Source organism: Tetrao urogallus, assembly GCF_951394365.1.
Source record: "Tetrao urogallus genome assembly, chromosome: 4".
Classification (NCBI taxonomy): Eukaryota; Metazoa; Chordata; class Aves; order Galliformes; family Phasianidae; genus Tetrao; species Tetrao urogallus.
The window spans coordinates 54,988,761-55,010,649 of NC_136817.1; the positions used below are offsets into that span (position 1 = coordinate 54,988,761).

Here is a 21,889-nt window from a genome sequence, read left to right on the forward strand (position 1 = left end):
TGAGCCTCACAAAGTGTGGTGCTTGAGTTAAGCAGAAATATTGGATTTTTATTTCTGCATCATCACTAACAGTAGAGATGTAAAATTTGGTGCAATGCATCAGTGAGAATGTTGTCATTTAAAAATTATCTATTTTACAGTGTAATTCAGGGACCCCAACTGGACAAAAATAATTCTAAGTAGGCATGCTGTTATAGTGATACTTCTGGATGGTGCAGTTCAACCATTTGGGTCCTGAGTACTTCAAAACTTTACAGAGAAGATCTTTTTTCGTGCTGAACTCAGGGATTTGTTCTAGATGACAGGAATTCCCAAGTAATTTTGAATCTTTTTTTTTTTCTTCTTTAAATTCACAATCAGTTTGAACCAAATCAACAGCTAGTCTCAGAAAGCTTCAGAAGTTTTTTGTTTTTTTTTTTTCCACAGAAGTAATTTCGTGTAAGAAATTTAAAGAAATTACTTTGTTCTACATCTATGTTAAAAGTAGACAGCAATAGATCTTCAAATAAAGCAGTAAATCACAAGTGAAAGCATGAAGGTGAAGCCTTTCAGTGCCGTGGAAGAATATTACAAGTTGTGGCCCAAACTGCATTTTCCTTTGATTGAATTGAAGTATCTAGCAGAGCAGCATTCTTCAAATCAGCTGGATGTTTGTGCAGTTGCTCTTCACTTGGATTATTTGAATGATTCTCACATTAACTTTCAAGTTAGAGAATTTATTCAGCCCAATTAATTCTATTATAAAATATACTTAAAGAACCTTGGATACAGTAAGTGTAACAGAAGTAATATGAACCAATAATGCAGAAGGCAGCATGATTCAGTAAACACAGCCTGTAGCTAGAAATCTGAAGACTCTTAACATTGGCTTTCCAGCTGACTTATTAACTGTTACACACCTTTAAAAGCCTATCATCCTAAAAAGCCTTCTGGGTTGCAAGAGCACATTATACCATGGCTTCACTGCCTGCATGGGCTCCTTGTTGACAATTGCCTAATTTAATATCTACTCTGACAGCCAAAACCTTTTAGAGTGTCCCTGGCTATCTGAGAGATTGCTTCTCAGCCTTTGATCAGAGCCTCCTCAAACCCTGAGAATAAAGTGGGGAGTAGCAATAGGGAGGCTGGTGACTGTGGGAAACTGAACTTTCCCAGGAGCTGGAGACAACAAAGTTCATCCTCACAGGAGAGAAAAATGAAGGCTGAATTCCTCTGCATTGAGTGAAATGTGTATTCTGTGGATGGTATATTTGAGCAGGACCCCTTCATGGCAAAGCTCCATATCCATCACTGGAAACAGCACTAACTTCGTGTCTGAAAAGAAGCACTGATCTAGGAAGCTGTCTATGCGGTGCTTCTAATGGTGATTTACTTGCTCCATTTATGAATCTCTGACATGGGCCAGCATTACTGAGGCCCATGTCACTGAGGTATCAAGAATGATTTTTATAAGTGAGCCCCCAGCAGTTGGTTATAGCACTGTTTCTGACTCAGTATCTACTGTCAATTGTAGATACAGGTACATGATCATGCTTGAGATTGTATTTATCAGCAGCAATCACTGAACTTAGGTGCACAGGATGAGCATGTGTAATGTTGAGGCAATAGAGTTTTGTATCAATATGCAGGAAATCCAGGTTCAATAACTTCATATTATCCCACTGAAGAATCCAGTTTAACTCATGGGTTTGGTTTTTTTTTTCCATTTATTTGCAAAGCTTTTAGGGCAAAAGCTCTTTCTTTAGAATAATGACTCCTCAGTAAAAATAATAGTAAAATGGGTGATTGATTACTGTTAATGAATTTTGAACTGGAAATGCTTGTTACTTTCCTCCAGAGCAAAATAGAAGAGTGGCACCAACAACAGAGATGTTTAGAGGAAAGCAAATGTAAAATTAGATTTATCTTGGTATCAGACAGTAATAAAAATGTTGTTTGTCATGTTTTAACAACACCTATAAACTCACCAATTCTAGATACTTGTAACATTGAGCTTCTGAATTTATAATTTTATCCTTCTGGGATGAAAATTCTGCCCCTATTGAAGTTAGTGGTAAAACTTCATTGAGTTTGATGGAACATGTTAAGAATATTCTGTGAATTTCTTCACGTATTTTTCACTACAAGAATGTCTTCTGAAAGATTCCAGGCCCATAGATAGAAAAGTCACAGTTACCATTTTCTTCAGATGATTTGTCTTTCAGTGTTTTAGCTGTCTGTGATGAAAAGAACCACACATTCATTCACTCTGTCAGACAACAATAATTTATTGTTAATTGTCTCTGAAATCCTCCAGGCCAGTCCCAGAGGAAGAAATGCCCATGAGGTAAAACCAACACATAGTCTAATGCTTTGTTTTTTTTTTTACCAGTAGATAAACAAGTACATGTACTTGTTGCTCTGTGCTGGAAAAATCTGATCCTTTTATTGATTTCTTCAATTTTTTTGTGCCTCTTATATTAATAGGCAATGAAAGACTACACATCAAGTTATTGCCTCAGCTCAACTGGGAGATTGCTGGACCTCTTCAGAGTTCTCAGTTATTAAACAGAGGACATGAAATTCAAGGTTTTCATGTTTTGCCCTGCAAACAACATGCCTTGTGCATTTAGATTTCCTTGGAGCAACTTTTGGGAAACTTCAGGGCTCTCTAGGTAGCTTTCTGCTCCATCTCTCAGTGGAGATCTAACTAGGATCCTAGGATTAGTACTATCCCTTTTCAATTAACTGTCTCAACAGCAAGCAGACCATGAACCGGCTAGAAGTTTATGCTCAATTAATTAATTTCAATTAATTTTTCTGTTTCTTATTTTAATTAGTGTAGCTTTCCAGATTTGAATATCATAATAATCTCTCAGACTTGATCAAATAGCAACACTGAATTTGATTTTAAAAAATCCACTGCATTTCCAGTAGTGTTGGAAAAATTAAGTCACACAGCATCTGCTCCATTGCGTAAGAGATGTAGTGTCATCCCCCTGTAATGCAGCTTAAGCTATAAAAGCCTTGTTTTTTCATTTTGTTCTCAGAAGCTGCTGTTATGGAACAGAGAAAAGTTTTATGTGCCATAAACTTAGAAGGTTTTGCAAGAAGTTTTTATGCCAAGCAATTTCATCCTCAATGAATCTCCTTAGGGACTGATACCCCTATGAGAAATGAAATTTCTGTCTTATGCCTACACTCTATGATGCATAACTCTTTTCCACATGTGCCTGATTCTCTAGTTATCTTTTTCGCTCATCTGTTTTAGCTGGGAGATTTCTTCAGCTTCTTTTTTTGTTTCTCTGAGCTGTTCATTTTCACAAAAAATATCTCAGCAACTATTGGTCACCATTTATTTAGAATTATCTCGGTATTCAATTCCAGTGATTTGACTTACTTGACAAATTTTAGAAATGCTGCCAAAGATGAGAACCCAGTGTACCGAGTATCTACCTACAAAACAGTGAAGGCTTCAAAACAGTCGAAAGGAAATTGATTCATGTAGCTTACTTAGATTTTTGCTGTGCTTAAAAATGTTACTAATTTATATCCCTGTCTAAACTTCTAATCACTTTTTGATGTTTTTTTCATATCTTTTACTGAGTTATAGAAACAATATCTCATTTGTAAAGTAGCTATAGTATATCTTCCATCGTTTTATGGAGCTTTTTGTTCCTATTTCTTGAAGGCATGCCTTGCCATAAAGCCTGCTCTGGCCCTTCCATGATCACCTTGAAAAGGACAATTCTACCGGTCAGGTGTGTTCTCCATGTCATGGACCTATGCTCTGGGATAACCTCTTTGGGTTACAGACTAAGAGAAATGTAGATGTAGTGTGCTGGCAGGTTGGACAAGCTCAGATGTGAGGTTTTGTGACATGAAGAGAAAAACCCATGTCAGATGTTGAATGCCAAAGAGCCACCATGAGAAGGCAAAATGCCTTTACATTGTGAGTGTGGAAGAAGCATTTCTTCCTGTGGATCGCCTGTGTCCCTCAGAGAGCAGCTTCACATATTTTACTACCCTACAATTATGTGTGATTTTCACTGCTGTACTTGGTCAGGTCCTATTTATGCCAACTTCAAGCTATAACATATACATTACATTTATGTAAGTAAGCACTTACTTCTGTTCTTTAGTTTGCAATGCTTGGGTTCTTCTCCTGAACAAAAGTTTTATAAGAAACAGAGAATGCAAAAAACTTTGTTAAAGGATAAATGTATTACTATATGAAATGTAAGTAATGAATACAGTGTTTGATTTCCAGTTTCTAACCTATGCTGCATTGAATTTTATGCTCTTTGCCATTTCTGCAAGCTGACAGGATTCTGTAGGAGCTGAAATTCTTCAGTGTTTTTCATCATAGCTAGTACTAACCCAATACTGATCTGTCTGTCTTTACCATGGCATGCCTTTGAAGAAACAAAAGAACTGCTACTCTTTGAAAAATGCTGAAACATTATGAGTTAGGACAGATTTTCAAGCTGATTGTCTTACGTTCAGATGAGTCCCAGGAGTACAAAACCCACAGTTGTTATTTAATGATTAAAACAGTGTCAGCACTTAATACCAACAGTTGACTCTTGACAAACTTTAAAAAAATAAAACCCATGGAATTTTAAACAAAATATAGTTCTTTTGTCTTATCCCTGACACACTGAGTTTGCTTAATAAATATTTTGTGCTAAATTCTGGCTTTCTCACTTTCCATAATGGTTATGCAATATTAGTAATTGTAGAAAATTGTGCTGATCTGCTAACAGGGGAGCATCAGACTGTTTAGAGGAAGGTTGTTCTATCGTTCCCTCCTCAGAATTTTCCAGACTATAAGAATGTTAGGATAACCAACAAAAGCACCAACTGAGCTCCTAAATCCTAACTCCCTCATGTAAGAAACATAAAATAAAGGTTTCCATGGTTTTAGTGTAGGGTGTTGATATATATGCTCATACTGCTGGTAGGAACTGATGGTGTTCTCCATCCTTTTCAAGGATATCTTTTGAGAGGGTTTAAGGCCAAAGCAACCTGAGCAATTAGCATTTGCTGGCAAGAGGTTTTCTCCTGTGCTCACCTGAGAACATAACTGGTTTGAAGGGATGTGGTCAAAACCACTCACATAGAACTATATGAAAGGCAGTGCTTGCCTCCATACAGTTTTTCCCAGGAGTCTAAGTACCTTGTCTTTGCCAAGTGTTTACAGCAAAATGCACCACTCAGTGTTTAAAGCATGGGTTCTGCTACATATAATTTAATTATAGTGCCTTCCTATTTGTGAAGTCAGGATTGTAAAATGCCCTCCTGTAGTGACAAACAAGGACAGAAGCAGTAAGCACCTCTCAGATGCCAGGGACTCATCCATAAAGTTTTGATCTGTCAGGCTTTGGGGTGAGTTTTTAAGTTCAGGTCTTCAGTTATGTTATTTACTGCTGCTTTAGTGCCAGTGCTAATAATAGGAGACTGAAAATTACAGTGGTTAGTGGGCATTGCTAAATGAAGAGCAGCGCTGATTAAAAGTGCTGCTGGCACCCAGCCCATTGCATGGGACATGAAGCCAAAGTGTTGATTGCTATTTACTGCGTGAAGACACAGATGCTGGGTGTGGGCCAGCTCCTCTGTTTCTGCTTGTTTTCCTCTGAAACTGCCATAGTAAGTAGGGGGTGGGAAGAAGCCTCTCATTGTTAGAGTATCTTTCAGTGGGAGGTTCAAAACCTTGAACAAATCTGCTGTGCCACTGGGAAGCAGTACTGTAATTCTTATTACAGTAAATTCAAACAAGAAGCACTGAGTTTTACCTGATGAGATGAGGCTTGAACAGTTCTTATACATATCTCACCAATGGATGTCAGTGGAGACTGACTTGATCAGTCAGATGAGATTTGATGCTATCAAATCCATTGGTTTCCCCGATTTTCCTAGAGGTACAGGCTGTTGCCACTGCAGCGTATGTGAAATAAAAGATAATTCAATAACCTGTGATGTTGCCCCTGTGAGTCATTAGCTAAATTCTACTGCAGTTTAGAACAGCGAAGAAAGATCAAAAGGAAGGATTTTTATTCATTACTTTCTGTTTATGATATAGCATATAATTTTTCTATATGGTTGCACCACAATTATTTTCCAAATTGTAAAACAAAAACTATTTCAATAAAGAAAATGTGCTTTGAAGGCTTTATTTTATTTTATTTTATTTTATTTTATTTTACAGCTTACAGGTCAGAAAACTATGATGAGAAATCTAATCAGAAACAAACAAAAAATCAAAGACAGTAGTCTCAATTTCAATACACAGGAGGTTAATAGCTTTCTCTTTTTCAATAACATGAAAAGTAGAAGCGATAACTGAAATAAAAAACACCAATGGTTTGCAATGTCATTGCACTGAGTACAGGTTATTCGTTAGAGAAAATGAGTTTACATCCTTCGGGCTAGAGATGGGTCATTAGAAACATCCTCATTCATACATATAACATATATTGGTTTTGTGCTGGGGATAATATCTCACAAACATTAATAGTGTACATAGAATTTTTCTTAGAATTAAATTTTCATAAGAGTAATTTCAGGAAGTGTTATTAAGAAAAGTAATTAAAAAACAAAACAAAACAAAAAAAAAAAAAACAAAACCCAAGCAAACGAAAGTCATACAAAAATCACCCTGTGGTTTAGATTTATAAAATGTCTACTTTCCAAATATATTCATGTGTATCAATGTACAGGCTCTTTCAGAACTCACACAAGGCAGGAAAGTCTTCAATAATGTACTAATTAATCTTCATTTTACTCCAGGAAGCATTTATAGAAGAAAAATTACATGAAATTCCTTTAACTATAATGGTGTTTTAAGTACACTTTGTCCTACACTTTGTATGTGTTCTACTTTAAATAGATGTAGTATAATTAGGAAGTATGAATTGAGCTGAACCAGGAAAGAAAATCCTTAATTGAGTCCATTCCATTCCCTGTGTCTCTGGCATTCACAGATACATACTAACTTGAAAGTTCTTTGTTTATCAGTACAATGCTAATAATTCAGTAATTAAAATAAATATGGAATGTAATTTTAAAATTTTAGGATAGTTAGCAAAATATTTTAATTATTTAATGGCATGCAAAAATTGATTAGAGTAACAAGTTTATGATTCTGAGTTGCTTGAGGAGTTATCCTCTCTCTCTGAGAAAATTAACTGGTAACTGGCATGAAGAAGAAGGCAGTGTCGGGTAGAGTAAGAATTCTTTACTGTTGAAGCCTGTCTATGCTCATCTTCCTTTTCTGAGTAAGGAGGTACACAGTCTTTGCTGCCACTTCCATGGCAATGATGTGAAAGGGAGAGAACCTTTCTTAATGCCATTAGTAGCTTGTACTTAAATAGTTTCGTGTAGGTTAGCAGCAAGTGCTGGAGTCTTATGTTCCCTAGAGTAATTGTTGTCAGATGTCAGAAAAATGCATTTGTTTCTCGGTAATTAAAAGCAGCTCCCTATGTAACTTTTCAGAAGAAAGATGACTACAGTCTGGGCTTGTTCTGTTGTATTATAGACCAGGCCATGCCTCAGTGTAAAGATAGAATAAAGAATAAAACCAACATTCATCCTTTTTGAGGAGTTTGAAATGCTGTCCTGCCCACCACACCCAGACCTTTGACGAACTACCTTTAATAGCAAGAGATAGCAAAGCTCAAGAGGAACACAGAAGCAGGGGAAGAATATAATTGCCTGATCAAAGAACCAAAGTAGGTGTCTCTTCTGCAGTCACTGCAATTATCTCATACATGTGTTGATTTCCTGAAAACTTCCTCAAAGCGCCCATTTGATGTGGAAGTGTTGAATGAGAAATCAATACAAAGGAAATTAAATGCTATTCATCCAGTTTTAAAAAGAGGAGCCCAGATACAATGCAGTGGTTCAGAAGATTCTGTTCAAAGAGGCAGTTTCAGAGAAATGACCGTCTATAACAGTTTAGAAGGACAGGATTCTTTTCCTTTTAATCCATAGAAGAAATAGCCCCTTGAAATTTTACTAACACCTAATGGGCAATACTTACAGCTCAGTCTCCATTAATTCATTGCCCTCTTGGTGATATCTAAGTGTGCCATGAAAGCAGCTGCTCCCCTATCTCCACATTTTTTCTGTTAGTGCCTCTAGAAGTATTTAGAGCAAAGGAACAGAAAAAAAGGGGCGTAAATGTGGGAAATTTTAAAACTGTATTAATAAGAAAAGAAGATCTTTTGTACTGTCTATCGTTTCCCACGTTAGTTTTCCCTGCCTGAATTTCCAGTGCTGTGATCAGCCACATTTCAAATATTTTAAGAAAAAAGTCTTCTCCAAATTACTTTAAGACTGCTTCGTAATCTGGTGCATAGCGTCTCTTTTACGTGTATCTTTTGAGCTACATTTCAGACTGTGAAATCAAGCCCTTCTTTCACCCCAAACTGCATTTTATTTGTATCATCTCCTTTGAACTCCTAAGTTTATGTCACTTTTTTAGCTGCTGTAGTTTTTCTTCCTCTTCTTGGTGTTTCTCCCGTGTTGCCAAATGATGTGATCTGAAGGCCAGCAGTGCCACCCAGCCCTTCTGTCAGTAAGATCACTTCTGATATGTGTTCTGCCTTTTTACTGGAGGGAAAAAAAGTATATATATGTATATTTATATATATATATATATATACACTTCTGTATAAATATATAAAACACCCTATATTCTAAGAATGCTTTCAGGACACAATGCTAATCACACTATTAGTCACTTCAAAATAAGCTGGCACTGAAATGCATTCCTGATGAATACATCAACGTTGAGTTAGATTCATTTTTTAGTATAGAGAAATGAGTTACAAAATTACCTGTTTTGTTTTGTTTAGAATACAATAAGTTACAAGCTTATTCACAGCATGCAGTTCTAGCAGAGGTCAAAACTTGAACTTAGCCTGATTGGTATTGGTAAACGTATTTTTAATACTAAAGATATTCCCAAGTAAAATCAGTAGTGATATATGGAATATAAATTAATATATTGAATTATATACATTTATTAAATGTAATACCCTCCTTAGTGGGTCTGCTTGAGCTAACAGAATTCAGCATACAGCTGGGAGCAAAAAGCATATAAAATATAAACAGAAGTAAGCAGGAACAGTTCCAGAGGAGCTGGTGTATTGGAGGAAAAGCAAACAAACACCTTTGGTCACCGTGTGTTGAAGGTAAACGGTGATATTATCGTAATCACCGGGCACTCCAAAGAGCCATTTGAAATAAGCTGTTGTGGATTTGCAGCTGTAGGAAGGAAAATTAAAAACTTGGGAACCTTGATGTGGAAATTATCATCGTGATGCCATTGTTGCTTTTTGTCACTTGTAGTTTTTATTTTTATTCTACAACCATAACTTCATGCACTATAACTTCACTGCTCAGCCAATCACCCCATCTAAACATGGGATACATGCAATTTTAATGATCCATCAGCCTAATCACTACTGCAATTAGAATCACATTAGTTTTTCAACAAACTAAAAACCATTTTTTAAATGTATCACTCCTTGTTTGAGATAACTTTTTCTAGTATTTTCATCCACCCGCACTCACCTTAGTGCTTTTGTCACTGCTCAGCCTCCTAGCTGCTGGGATTCCAGCTTTTTTTCCATAAGGACCCATGGCTACAGAGCCATTACCTGAGCAGCAGAACACTATTATCTGACATGAACTGGCAAAAGCTGTTGAGTATCAGAGATTCAGAGTTAGATTTTGAATGTGGCAGTTGCTAAGATTTATAAGGCTCATATCTGTGCTACAAATACCTGTTTGACTCAGCTGCTGAAGCACAACAGCTGACATACACATCCATTTTAGCAAAAGCCTTTAGTATGCCTGTACTGTTAATGGCAATGTGTCAGCCTGCATGTCAAGATGTGACGGGCCCCTTCCGGAGAGAGATTATCTGTTTTTCTCCTTCCAAGGCGTAATGAGACCATGTTAGACATCTTTCACCAAAGTCCCTATCGTCCTCTGAGGCACGGTTTGTACCTTTGTTCTTTATATGTGCTACTTTTGGAACACATTTTATTTCACAGAAGGAAGAAGACAAGAACAGTTTGTGAACTAAGTGTCAGTGGGCTTGTTCCCAATAATTTATACAGTACTAAAAACCCCAGATAATGAATTTGCAGAGATGCAGCTTTGGAAGCAAAGAGTGCACAGAAAAGTTCTGCCCCATACATACAATGGAACGACTTTCCAAAGCTGATCAACAGCACAAATTCTCCCTAAAATTAGGGGTTATCTCAAACATATCAGAATTCAGTGTACCAAGAAGTATAGAATAGTTTTTCTCATCTGTCCAGTGTTAGCTCACAAAACTCAGGCTGTTTTTGTTAAAGTGTCTGCCCCAGTCAAGGGTTTGGCTATTACTGCTCTTCAGGTAGGCTGCTGCTGACTCATCCCTTAGCATGGACCTACCTACATGAAACAGGCCCCAAGCTCTCCACCCCTCCACATACTTTCCATCCCTGCTGCTGAGCCCTCCTCAGATTCTCCACATCCCTGGGAGGGCCCTTAGCCTCTGCTCTGTACTCTGACAAGCCGGGAGAGACAATAGCTGGCCATGGCTTGGGAGCCATGCACTTATTTGCACTAAGAATGCTTTGTTGATTCGTACTCAACTTGACATCTGCTGTCACCCCACATCCTTTTTGGCAGTGGTGCCATTCTGCCAATCTCTTCACAACTTGTTCTGATGCAAGGAAAAATTTCTTTCCAGATGCAGAGCATTGCAGTTCTGATCGAACTTCATGATGTGAATGTTGGCCTGGATTATTATTATTATTAATTTGGCCTAGATTATGTTGTTAAATTAAGACAATTTTTTAACGTTCTCATGCTGATTTTGTCAAAGTCCTGTTATATTCAAATGAAAAATTAAGAACTGGACCAGGCTATGAAAAGTCACTGTGGGCTTGAACTGCATGGGTTTTGTTAGAATTAACTTCAAAGGATATTTCAGAATTATGTTTATGATTTTCATTACATTGTGTATTCATGGTACTTTTAAGTTTTCAGTCAGAATAGAAGTCTATGCAAAAAAAGAAAATATTGTTAGTCAGAGACAATTAAGTTGATACACATGAACATATATCTGAAATCAAGCAGAACAAAATTGGATGGGAAAGTTGACATGCAAAAGCCTGTAAGTAAAATATATTTAAAATTGCCAAAGTTTGTAATACAGCTTAATCCAGCATTAAAAAATATTTATTGTACTGACAAATTTATGAGCTTGGTGTTTTTTTCTGCTTTGTTCCCTTTTCTCTTCACTGTTATTCTTTTTTGTCTCCTGTCTAAAATGGGTGTTGATTAAGTGGTAGAGATAAATCTGCCCAGTGCAATATTCTTAGAAATACTTTAAAAAAAAAAAAGACAGCTTAGACAACATGAAGCTTGTAAATAATTTACAGATTTTGGAGTAGTTCATAAGACCATGTGCTGGAAGTGTAATTTCCCAGCAGTAAAACAGCAAGCAGGAGAGACCATCAAAAGGCGGAGCATATTTATTATTCTCTATCTCTGTTCTCTCTGTCAGTCTATCTTATTTTCTCTTTAAAGCAGAGAGGACAGGACTCGGGAAGAACAGTTCAAGATGAATTTATGCTCCTTTCCTTTTCTTCCACAAGGAACACATAATGCAATCTAATGCAATTTTAAAGGACTGTCAAACAAATTTTCTGTAACAAAATAAATTATATATACATTTGGAGGGAAAAAAAAAGAATATGGGAAATGGTTTAAATGTCTAACATTTTTCTTTCAAACTATTTAATTATATTGCTTCATAAGAGTTAAATGAAAAATTAGAAACTTTTTTTTTTTTAAATTGCAGTTGGTACAATGGAAGAAGTCAGCAATAACTTGATATAAAGCCATGGGGAATACTTAACAATTACAATATTAAATGCCTTTTACAGAAATGGAGAAATCTCTTGATAAATTCAATAATGCCAGATTTATGAGACAGCAAAAGAATGTTATTGGAGGTAAATGATGTTCACTAGATATGTATTTAGATTCAAATTGCTCAAGGAAAAGCTGTTTGCATCTTGTAGAGTCTCAGAAGAAAGCTCCAAGCTTAAAAAAGAAAAGTTTGAAACTAACTGTTTTTTCTAAGCGTAATTGGCCAATATTTCAGGTTTTACATTCTGTGGATGGAAAATGTAAGCTGTTACTGGCAATGCTGTGACAAAGAGAAGAGCTAAATGCAGAGAACCTACCTAGATAAATTCAAGAAGTTATTCATTACCTGCACTTTCATTCCACTTGCATCAGTGACAGCATCTGTGGCCATACACAAATCGTTTTGTACTTATGTCTCCATGCCTGCCCTTTGTCTACCTGTTCTGATCAAACAATTGTTTCTAACTATGTATTTGCATGCTCCCACTTATCAGGAACTTAAGGTCTGATTTTGGCTGAGGGCAAGTGACGTAAATCAAAATTTTGGTTGAGGGTGACATCAGTCAAAATAATCCAACATCTATAGATCTGACATGGTTTTTTTCAGGCAGTGCATCATCTCTCAATTAGTGAGATGACACTATTTGTTTCTTCACATAAGCTGTCAAAGCTATGAATATCTTCTTGTTCCTTATTTGATCTAATAGAAATGTCATTTGTCACAGGAAAAGCTGTTATTACACTGGCAAATGATGTTACACTGTTCTTTATCTTCATATGAAGCTACTTCCTTTCCCCAGTGCTCCAGAATAGGATCACATATGAGTGTGAATTGCATAGCACTTGACAAATATATATACATATGAACCTTAACTGACTTTTCTTCCCTTACTTTGTTTCCAGACATACTTCTGTCTTATAGAGCTTGCCAGGCTTTTTTTTCACCCACTGCATTGAAGAAGGAATTAAGGCAAAAGGGAATTATGTGCATTGTCTGAAATCATCTGCTCAGTCTGGAAAGTTTGGGACTTGACTCCAGAGTCTTGCCTTTGATTTTTACTGCATGACTTAGTAACTGATATTGTATTCCTTGTTTTTCCTACCTCTTTACATAACTCATTTTTATAAAGTGACTGCTCTAATCCTCTTTTCTTCCCCTTTGTTTCACTTTGTTTTCTCTGACTACACCCTGCTGTGACAGATTCTGCTCGTTCTTCCTTACATATTTCAGTTTATAAACAAGATGTAAAGAGGCAGAAGGATCTGCAAGGCTTGAGAAAGACCTTCTGAGGTGGAGTTTTCTGAACATACTAACTGTAACTCATCAGCTACACTATGACTGCTTATTTTGATTTTGATACTGAACTGCAAATGCAGTTTAGCTTCCTGCTCGGTTTCTGTGCCACACAGGTGCTGCTTGCCCATGACCAGTGGTGACACTGACACCTGGCTCTGCAGCACAGTGGCTGCTGCTCATGCTGTCACTCAGTTCTATATGCTGAAGTTGAGAAGAAATGGCACAGAAAAAAAAATTGTCCAATGGGAACTCTATAGGAAGGCATTTCAAAGTGATGCATTAATATTGTTAGAGTGAAATCAGGCTCATGTAGAATGTTGAACTCTTAGGTTCACACATGTTCTATGTGGTCTTTTAACACAGGGCTTGCCTGAAACAGATTCCACATTATTTACTTATTGTCTCTAACATTTTCCAGGAATGTCCCAGTGGTGTTGTCAATGAAGAGACCTTCAAAGAGATTTACTCTCAGTTCTTTCCACAGGGAGGTGAGTACTTGGCAGCCCTCACTGGTACAGCAGTGCATTGTGGCATGTTTGTTCACTTATAAGTGTGACAAAAGACCCTATTCAAATTAAGAAAATGTTGTTGTCTCAGGCTTTGTTTAACTCTTGGGGTACTTATTGGACACATTTAAAAGTGTAAGTTTCTGAAGGAAATGCAACGTCTACATGAAGTCAGCCTGCTGTTACGAAGATACCACCTGTATTTGGGTATCTTTGAAGTAGGTTATTTCCTTTCAAACTTCCTATGCATTCTTTTCCATTCTCTTTCACTCCACAAAACCTCTCACAGTAGGATTGAAATCTGTAGGAGGCACTAGTCTTGTGGGTCAAATTAAAATCTAGTATCAGTGGGAGAATTCCCTTGACTTTCATGGAGTTTCTTTACATAAACAAAGGTTTTTTCTGCTATGCTTAATTTCAGTGCAATGGCTTCCAGGGCCTTCAGTAATTTCTATTTCTTCATTATCTTTCAGTGCAATGAAGGCAACACAAAACATTTCACTTTTTCTTTTTGCATAGAAACTCAGATTATTTTTTAGTTTGAATAGTTTTCCCCTCTTTTCTTCTGCTTACCTTTACCATTCAGTCCTCTCTCTTCCTATTTTCCTACAGCTCTTCAGTCCTGCCTCTTCATCTTTTCCCACAACTCTTGAGATTTGCATGCTAGCATAGGACTGTTCGTAGCTCTTCATAGCTCTTTCTTTTCATGCATGTAAAAAAAAAAATCAGAAACCCCCTCAACTTAATTGGTGGGAACAAAAGCTTTTCCAATTAGTTTCATTTTAAATAAAAACCTACAAGGTAAAGAGCAGCATTCATTGTGGATTACCATCACTGGAATCCTCAGCAAGTAGGCACAATCAATAGGGAAGAACAAGAGGCTAGAAGAGTTGACCCACTTACTGATTATTTCTGCATCTAAGCTTTTAAGCCCAGCTAATTACAGTTTCAGATATTGCATTTTCTAACCACTCTGGCTGGTGAAAACAACCACTCCGTATGTGGTTTACTACACCTTTACTGCACTTAAAATTATAAGAATAAAAAAAATCTTATTGTTACACTCAAAATAGTTCATGGGCAAAAAGAAAGAACAACTTTTACACAAATAGATTTATTGTTAGAATAAGTGCAGTCTCAAAAGTATAGCCTTTCTTAGTCCAGAGCTAACTGTTACAAAGAAACAGTAAGAACATTAATAAAATTAAAATTGCTACACAGACACTAATTAGTTTCTACCCCATTTCCTTGTCTTATGCTCACCTGCCCACTGCTCCTCTGGGCCTTTCGAGGAGTGGTGTCATTTGTGGGAGAAAGTGAGGAGTCATCATGCAGAATTCTCCCACAAGGAATCTGATACTTTTGTTGGTGCTTTTTCGATCTTTGTTCTAGGATTCACTTAGGATCATTTGTGTACCTTTCTGGTTTTCAGCTCTATGTTACTTCTAAATTTACTGAATGGCATCTTTTACTATTTCCTTGTTTCTTGCTACCCCTAATACCACTCTTGTCCAGCTCCACATCTGGTTTTCTTCACCAGGCTCCAGGTGAGACCATTATGGCAGTAGGTTCTCCAGTTCCAGCCTGTGCCCCATCCCCTCCCACATCCTACCCACGCCAGCATTACAGCCTAGAATAACTGTGTGTTTTTAGAGTTGTACCATAAAAGCAAAACCAATCAGCCTCAGAAACGTGGCTGATCAGAGAAGCAGTTGCCACAGCTACGTGGGGGAAAACAAAGACAAAGCTGCGGGCAGGTTAAGAGGAGCCCATGCAGCATGAGCCTGCCTGGCCTTGGTCCAGCAGTGAGCTCTGCAAATCCTATGGCTTGTCAGCAGCAGTGGCAACAGTATTCAGAGCTGACAATGGTACTGTACTTTTTGGAATGAAAATATGCTTTTTTCTTTCTCTTTATTTAATTTTGGGAAGTCACAGTAAAAAGAATCCCTAAGAAAACCAGGATCCAATAGACTACTGTAAATCTTTAGATTCTTTTCAGTTTTGAATCCATGAAGTGAACTTAACCCCAAAATCAAATTCAAAACTCCTGTGTGCTTCAGAGGTGCTAATACACTACATTTCCTGTCACCTGCACAGCAACTTTGCTTTACTGAATCAGAATTATTTTTGTAGAAACCCCGTGTATTACAATTTTAGCATGGTACGAAAATATCAAATCCAGATAATTCATCTGCAGTAGATGCTGCTGTGCATGCTAACAGCATTTTAGCTTTTTCAGTAAAGCAGTTTTAGAGATTCTCAATGAATTGCACCAAGAAGTGACCACCAGAAGCTTATTCCACTCACTGCCTATGCTCCACATCCTCCACATGAAGGCCGACTGCTGAAGAATGCATGAAGACAGTGTAAATAAATGTGAAAGCACTATGCAATTTTCCTCAAAATTACAGGAAGAATAATCAGAGGAGACAGCAGAAGAGCTGATTGTCCTCACAAGAGTAACAGCTCACAGCAGTAATTCTATTGTTTTTGCAGGCGCAATGAGACTTACAGCATTTTCTGTAGGTTTTGATATGTTTTGCAGATGCCTTGCTGACTTTTGCTATTTTTTGAGAGGTTTGAAAACCCAAGTCTGTTCTTGGTTTCCCACAGTAGACAAGATGTCTTCCAAGAACCATTAATATAGCCTGTTAACTGCAGAGTGAAATCACCGTATTGAAGCTTCTGGTTAAGCAGCCAGTCTGATGTTTCACCTGTGAGTGTAATGCCAATGTGCTGTGTGCAGTGAAGGCCTCTGAATTTCAGCTGAACTTGAAACACTGCTTTTGCATGTGAATATTGAAAAATATTTAAAATCACGACAGCAAAGGCAATGTATTCGTATGTCCCCATGTTAAAACATCATACATGTAGATGTGTGCCACAAATGTTCACATAATCAAAAAACTGACACACCAGAATTTGTAATTAAAACTGTACATATCACCTGCATAAAAGGAATGATACTGAGTAACATTTTAAGCCTTAGAGTGATCAAGCAATTATCAAATCATGATCTGCCGATGTCATCCAGCAACTTTATCAAGTGATGTCAAGGACAAACCAGGACTAGGGACACAGGATCTACAAGAATATCAAAGGAGATGATGCAGAATTGTAGTAAAATCAATGTATTTCAAAAGGCAGGAATAGCTTTCTGAAAAGTTTTCCATGCCCAAAAGGTAGAAAAATAGAAAATTAACTTTCTAGAAAATGAGAAAGACAGTGCTATACTGGTGAATGACTGGGCCCCAGTAGCTTCCCTGCATGCACACAACAGGTTGTCTGAGAAAAAAACACTGGGATTTGTTCTTCAGCCGTGCAGGTCACAGATAGGAATCCGCACACTGAACAATTATTGTGCTCCTCAGTTAAGAAAAAAATGGATTATGTTCATGGTTTTCTAAGGCTTACTCTTGGATATATAATGATTACCATTTTTTGGTCTGATATTTGAAATGTTTTAATGATGTATTTCAAAAGAATTCTGATATAATATCTGTTCCTGCCTCAACCTGTCAAAATATCAATTTAACGTACAAGTTGTATCAGATCCTTGAAATGAAAACACATCTGACTTAAAAAGTGAAGCTTTTGTCTAAAGTGATTAATGTTCAAGATGTGTATGGGGATCACATTAAGTAGCTGTAATTAAAACACCAGAGTACCTCATCCTGCAGTGCTTTAGAAGACAAAATTTCAGACTAAAATTACATGCACAAACAAAATGTAAATACACAGAAAATGATTAGGAATATTTCACACGTTTTCAAGAAATGAGTGCCAAGAGAATTGGACGGTATTTAAAATTCAATTTACAGTAATTATGCCTCTATGATGTATTTTTTTTTTCTGAAGATTTGTATACTGTATTGTTGTACAACAGATGTCTCAGTAGATTTTAAAAAATAGGAGAATTAAAATTCTAAACATCATAAACTTTAGTAAAGAAGTTTACATTTTTCAGTTAAAGTGGAAATTCGCCTGCTTAAGCAACCACACTGATGGCTGGCATCATGGATGAGTGAACGAATATCTCTACAGAATTTCTAAATTTTGGGGAGGAAATTCTCTGAAATGTGTTAAAAGACATAAGGTTTGAAAGCTGCAAGGTTTGTTCTTATTACAGTTGTATTTTATTAAATTAACATATTGAAGACCAAAGACATCGCTTACTTGGTCTGAATCTGTGAAGCATAGTTTTGAGTTTCTGTTCAAAATATATTACTCCTGGACCAGCTTGTGTCTCGTGGAAGGAATCTGGTGGAAATGAAAAGATGCATGGATGCTGTATAGTGTTTCCAAAACGACTTGATAACAAGTCAAAAAGGCTTGAAAAGTGAACAATTAGTGAAGACATCACTTGTTCAACCATCTTTCAGAATATTATTGACCTCTTCACTTAGTCACAGCCACTCATGTTCGTGATTTTTTAGCACCTAGTTTTTGTAAAATGGAAATTGAGCAGCATTCCAGCTATGGGTCTCTCAGTCTCTCACCTGTGGCTGTTGACAAGTACTGAACAGCCAGATGGGTGGCAGATGCTGCTGAAGCGACTCTGAAATCTCATCTTCTGCATTTCCCTATGCCAGTTTGTTGTGCAGAGCCCCAGAGCAGCAGCAGCTTCTGACCCGCTCATCTTCAACTAAAACAATCTGCCTGTTGCCAGAGTAAAAGCCATACGCCAAGTGCACAGATGGCAGTGCCTGCTTCCCTCACTTAAAGTGACAAATGAACACATTTTTCTTTTAGCACATGAGAAAGATCTCCCATTATGGTCATTTAACTGATAAAGTAGCATTCCCATTGATGCAGACTGTTTCAGAGTACCATAACGTGACTTCTTAACCACTTGTTCAGATCTCAGTGATTAATCGTTTGCATGCAGCAATAGTAATGAAAATGAGTAAAGATATTCTAGCCTATACTTTCAGAATTTCCTTTCAGGTCTAGTTGCACATATACTTAATCTTCTAATTTACCCCATCCATCCTGCCTCCCCAAAAAACTTTGAAGTGATTTGAAATTTTAATTTTAGTTGGTGTCAAAATATATCTTCCAATAATTATTTTTACTGAATAAGATATGCTTACTATGAAGATGTGCTTACTATGACACGTTTTTATTGTTTTAAATTGTAGATTCCACAACTTATGCACATTTTCTGTTTAATGCATTTGACACTGATCACAATGGATCTGTAAGTTTTGAGGTGAGTGATACTGTTGTATCTTTCTCTACATTTTCTTTAATGTTTTAATATTCTTTGCAGTGAAGCTGAATGTGATTGGTTTTATTATATGGATCACATAAAAAGACTCAAGTTTTTCTGACATGGTAACAAAAATGTTATTATTTTACAATCATATATCCCAGAAATGTAACTCAAACCAAGCTATGTAACGTTTTTTGTAAATTTGCTCATTAAAAGGTAAGTCAACTTATTCAATAGTTGCATAACAGAATCCTTATCTTTTCCCCTGCTTTCAAGATGAGGAAGACTGTGATCCAGCTAACGTTGCAAGGATGATTCAGACAAAATAGGATTTCTTATACACTCTGTTATTTCCAGGAGGAGGTTCTACAAACATATATAGTATTTAAAAGCACAAATGTTTAAAACAAATTCTTCCTCCATTTACCTGCCCAATCTGTTTTTTAAAAATTCTGTCTTTCCCTGCTGAGGCTGATGGTACCACCTGCAAAGGCTGACGTCACTGACACAAAACCATGATAAAAAAGGCAACTCCCTGCAGCAGTTAAATGAAAGCAAGTGGTGCTGAAAAGGAGCCCTTACTTTAAGCCCTTTCTTTAAGAATTAAATGTTTTGTTTTTTTTTTTCAATGGACAGATGGTATCCTTACAACCTGAGATTGGTTTGGAATTCAATTTAACTGCTGGAAATTTGTTTAAATGCTCTATATATGTTTTTATTATTTGAAGGAAAATCTTTTTTAAAAATTTTTATTGTTTTATTATTGATGTAATATGGAAGAATCCTTGCCAAGCAGATGCACTGTGATTGCAAATCTAAACCTCAGCTGGGAACATAACCAGAGCATTTTGTGGGGGATTATTTGCATTTACTTGAAAAACACAAACCCCATCTGCCTTCTTCCAGGCAGCTGAAATCAATGAGCTCCATGTAAAACTGGAAGCAGAAATGGAGCTTTTATTCACATCTTCTGTATGAGGCTAATTCTACAAGGAATCCTGGTAACATCAGTAACAGCAACAGCAGTGCTGGAAAGTATTTTTAGCATCAATATTTAAGAAACATTTCTGCTGTTTTCATTAGGGAAAATGAGAACAAAAGAAGCTTTTGTAATCTTTGTAGACAATTTGTTCACATTTGTATCTCAAAGACAAAACCTTAAGAAATGAGGTAGATGTAAAGCCTTTTTTAAATGGATTTGAATATCTCAAAGTGCAGCTCCATGTACAAAAGAGCTTTGGAATAGAGGAAAATAGGAAAATAAAAGAAGTGGCATTTTTTTATCATTGCCAGACCAGACATTTTCCAGTGTACTGTGGTACAGTATCGATTCAAATAAATTGACCCAGCCTTTGATCTTATTTGCACTAATTGTAAGCCCAGTGTAATTCTAGTGCAGTCAAAAGACCCTGCTTCAGTGTCACTGTGTAGCAGCTTCATACTTACAAACAGTACAGTAACCACTCTAAAAGCATCCCTCTAATGTTAAAAATGTTTAGATTTTTTCTAACCATGTGAAAGTAGCTGTGAATCGTGGGTTTCGTGAAATGGGAAAAATCACATTATTTTTTTTCCTGATCCTTTTAATCTTAGATACAACCATATATTTTCTATACCAATCTACACTCCAGTTAATTCCCATTAGCAAAAAAAAAAAAACACTCAAAAAACCACATAAACCAAAAAGACACAGAAAACCCACTGGCACAAAGAGTAAAGGAATGGTGGTGTGATTTAAAAATTTGGTGAATAAGTAATGATTCATTCCAGACTTCTTTTTACATCACAGTGTAGGACTAAATATAGTTTAGTATAATGGTCTGTGATCTGTGAAGAAAAAATGCTCTTCGACTCTCTTCTGTGTGAAAAGGACAGGAAAATTTGATATGTAAGCAGCCAATTTTTCACATGGCAGTGGGGATCTCACAAGAGTTCTGATACCAGACAGTGTAAAACAGCTACACATAAATACAGTTCCTCTCAAAAGCAATTCCTGCAGTTCATTGGTGACCTTTGCTGTCTTAACTGCATCTGTGCCCCACTATGTCTGTAACTAACGTTCCCTGTTAGACCCCTTTAATCAAAGTCTTCACAGGTACTGGGAGGCTCAGTAGGGAGCCAGAGGATTGGAAATAAAGAGCTGTGAAAAGGAATAAAGGCAAATATCAAAGAACCCACATTTGGTGTGCTTCCATGGCAGACTCCATCTGAGTCCATCATTTGCTGCCCCAAATACTATTGCTCCATTGTAGCATTCTGTATTGCATCACTAGCTTAACACCATAGCTGCACCACTCCTGGCATGCACCACTCCTTCCACCATCAAGAGACTTTCACTGTTTGAAGATCTAGCCCAAAACGCTGTGTGGATTCAGTCTATGACCACTGAATCTGATTTCCTATTTCTAAATGGTTTTACTATTATATTCTTAAATTTTATGAAATTAAATATGTAGAAAATATATCCTGTCCTAAATGGTCCTTATGCAGCTCATCACAACCTCCTTTTGTGATAAGTCCTTTTTATAGTTCCTGAACTGGAGAACTCCAGAGAACTCTCAGACAAAGGCAGTGTGCCTGGATTGATCTGGGTACGATTCCCAAATGCACTGATGCAATAGGGAAGGAGGTGACCCAGTCTTGCAAAGCTTAGAGCATGCACCTGGAAGATTATGAGTTGTCAGGAAGACTACTAGCATATGAGTGGGTGCCTCAAAGAAAGGAAGAAAGAGAAATAATAAAGAAAAGGAAAGTAGATATTATTTAAGAATCATCAAATGGCTTGGGTTGGCTTAAAGTCAAACTAGTTCCAACCTCCTTGCCATGGGCAGGGGTTCCACTCACTAGATCAGGCTGCCCAGGGCCCCATCCAACCACCAGGAATGGGGCGTCCATTACTTCTCTGGGCAGCCTGTTCCAGTGCCTCACCACTCTAAGCATTGGAATAAATCACAG

The 21,889-nt window shown here is 37.0% G+C and overlaps 1 protein-coding gene across 8 annotated transcripts in view; it reads left to right on the top strand.

The window, feature by feature from the left end:
- Nucleotides 1-21,889, top strand: part of KCNIP4 (potassium voltage-gated channel interacting protein 4) — a gene marked incomplete at both ends in the record, with an annotated part of 382,566 nt that overhangs the window by 350,652 nt on the left and 10,025 nt on the right. For all 8 annotated transcript variants that reach the window (XM_079534461.1, XM_079534460.1, XM_079534465.1 and 5 more), the window contains 2 exons: nucleotides 13,632-13,701; nucleotides 18,861-18,931. In XM_079534461.1, the coding sequence (XP_079390587.1) occupies nucleotides 13,632-13,701; nucleotides 18,861-18,931 (141 nt within the window). The remainder of the gene's footprint in view (nucleotides 1-13,631; nucleotides 13,702-18,860; nucleotides 18,932-21,889) is intronic.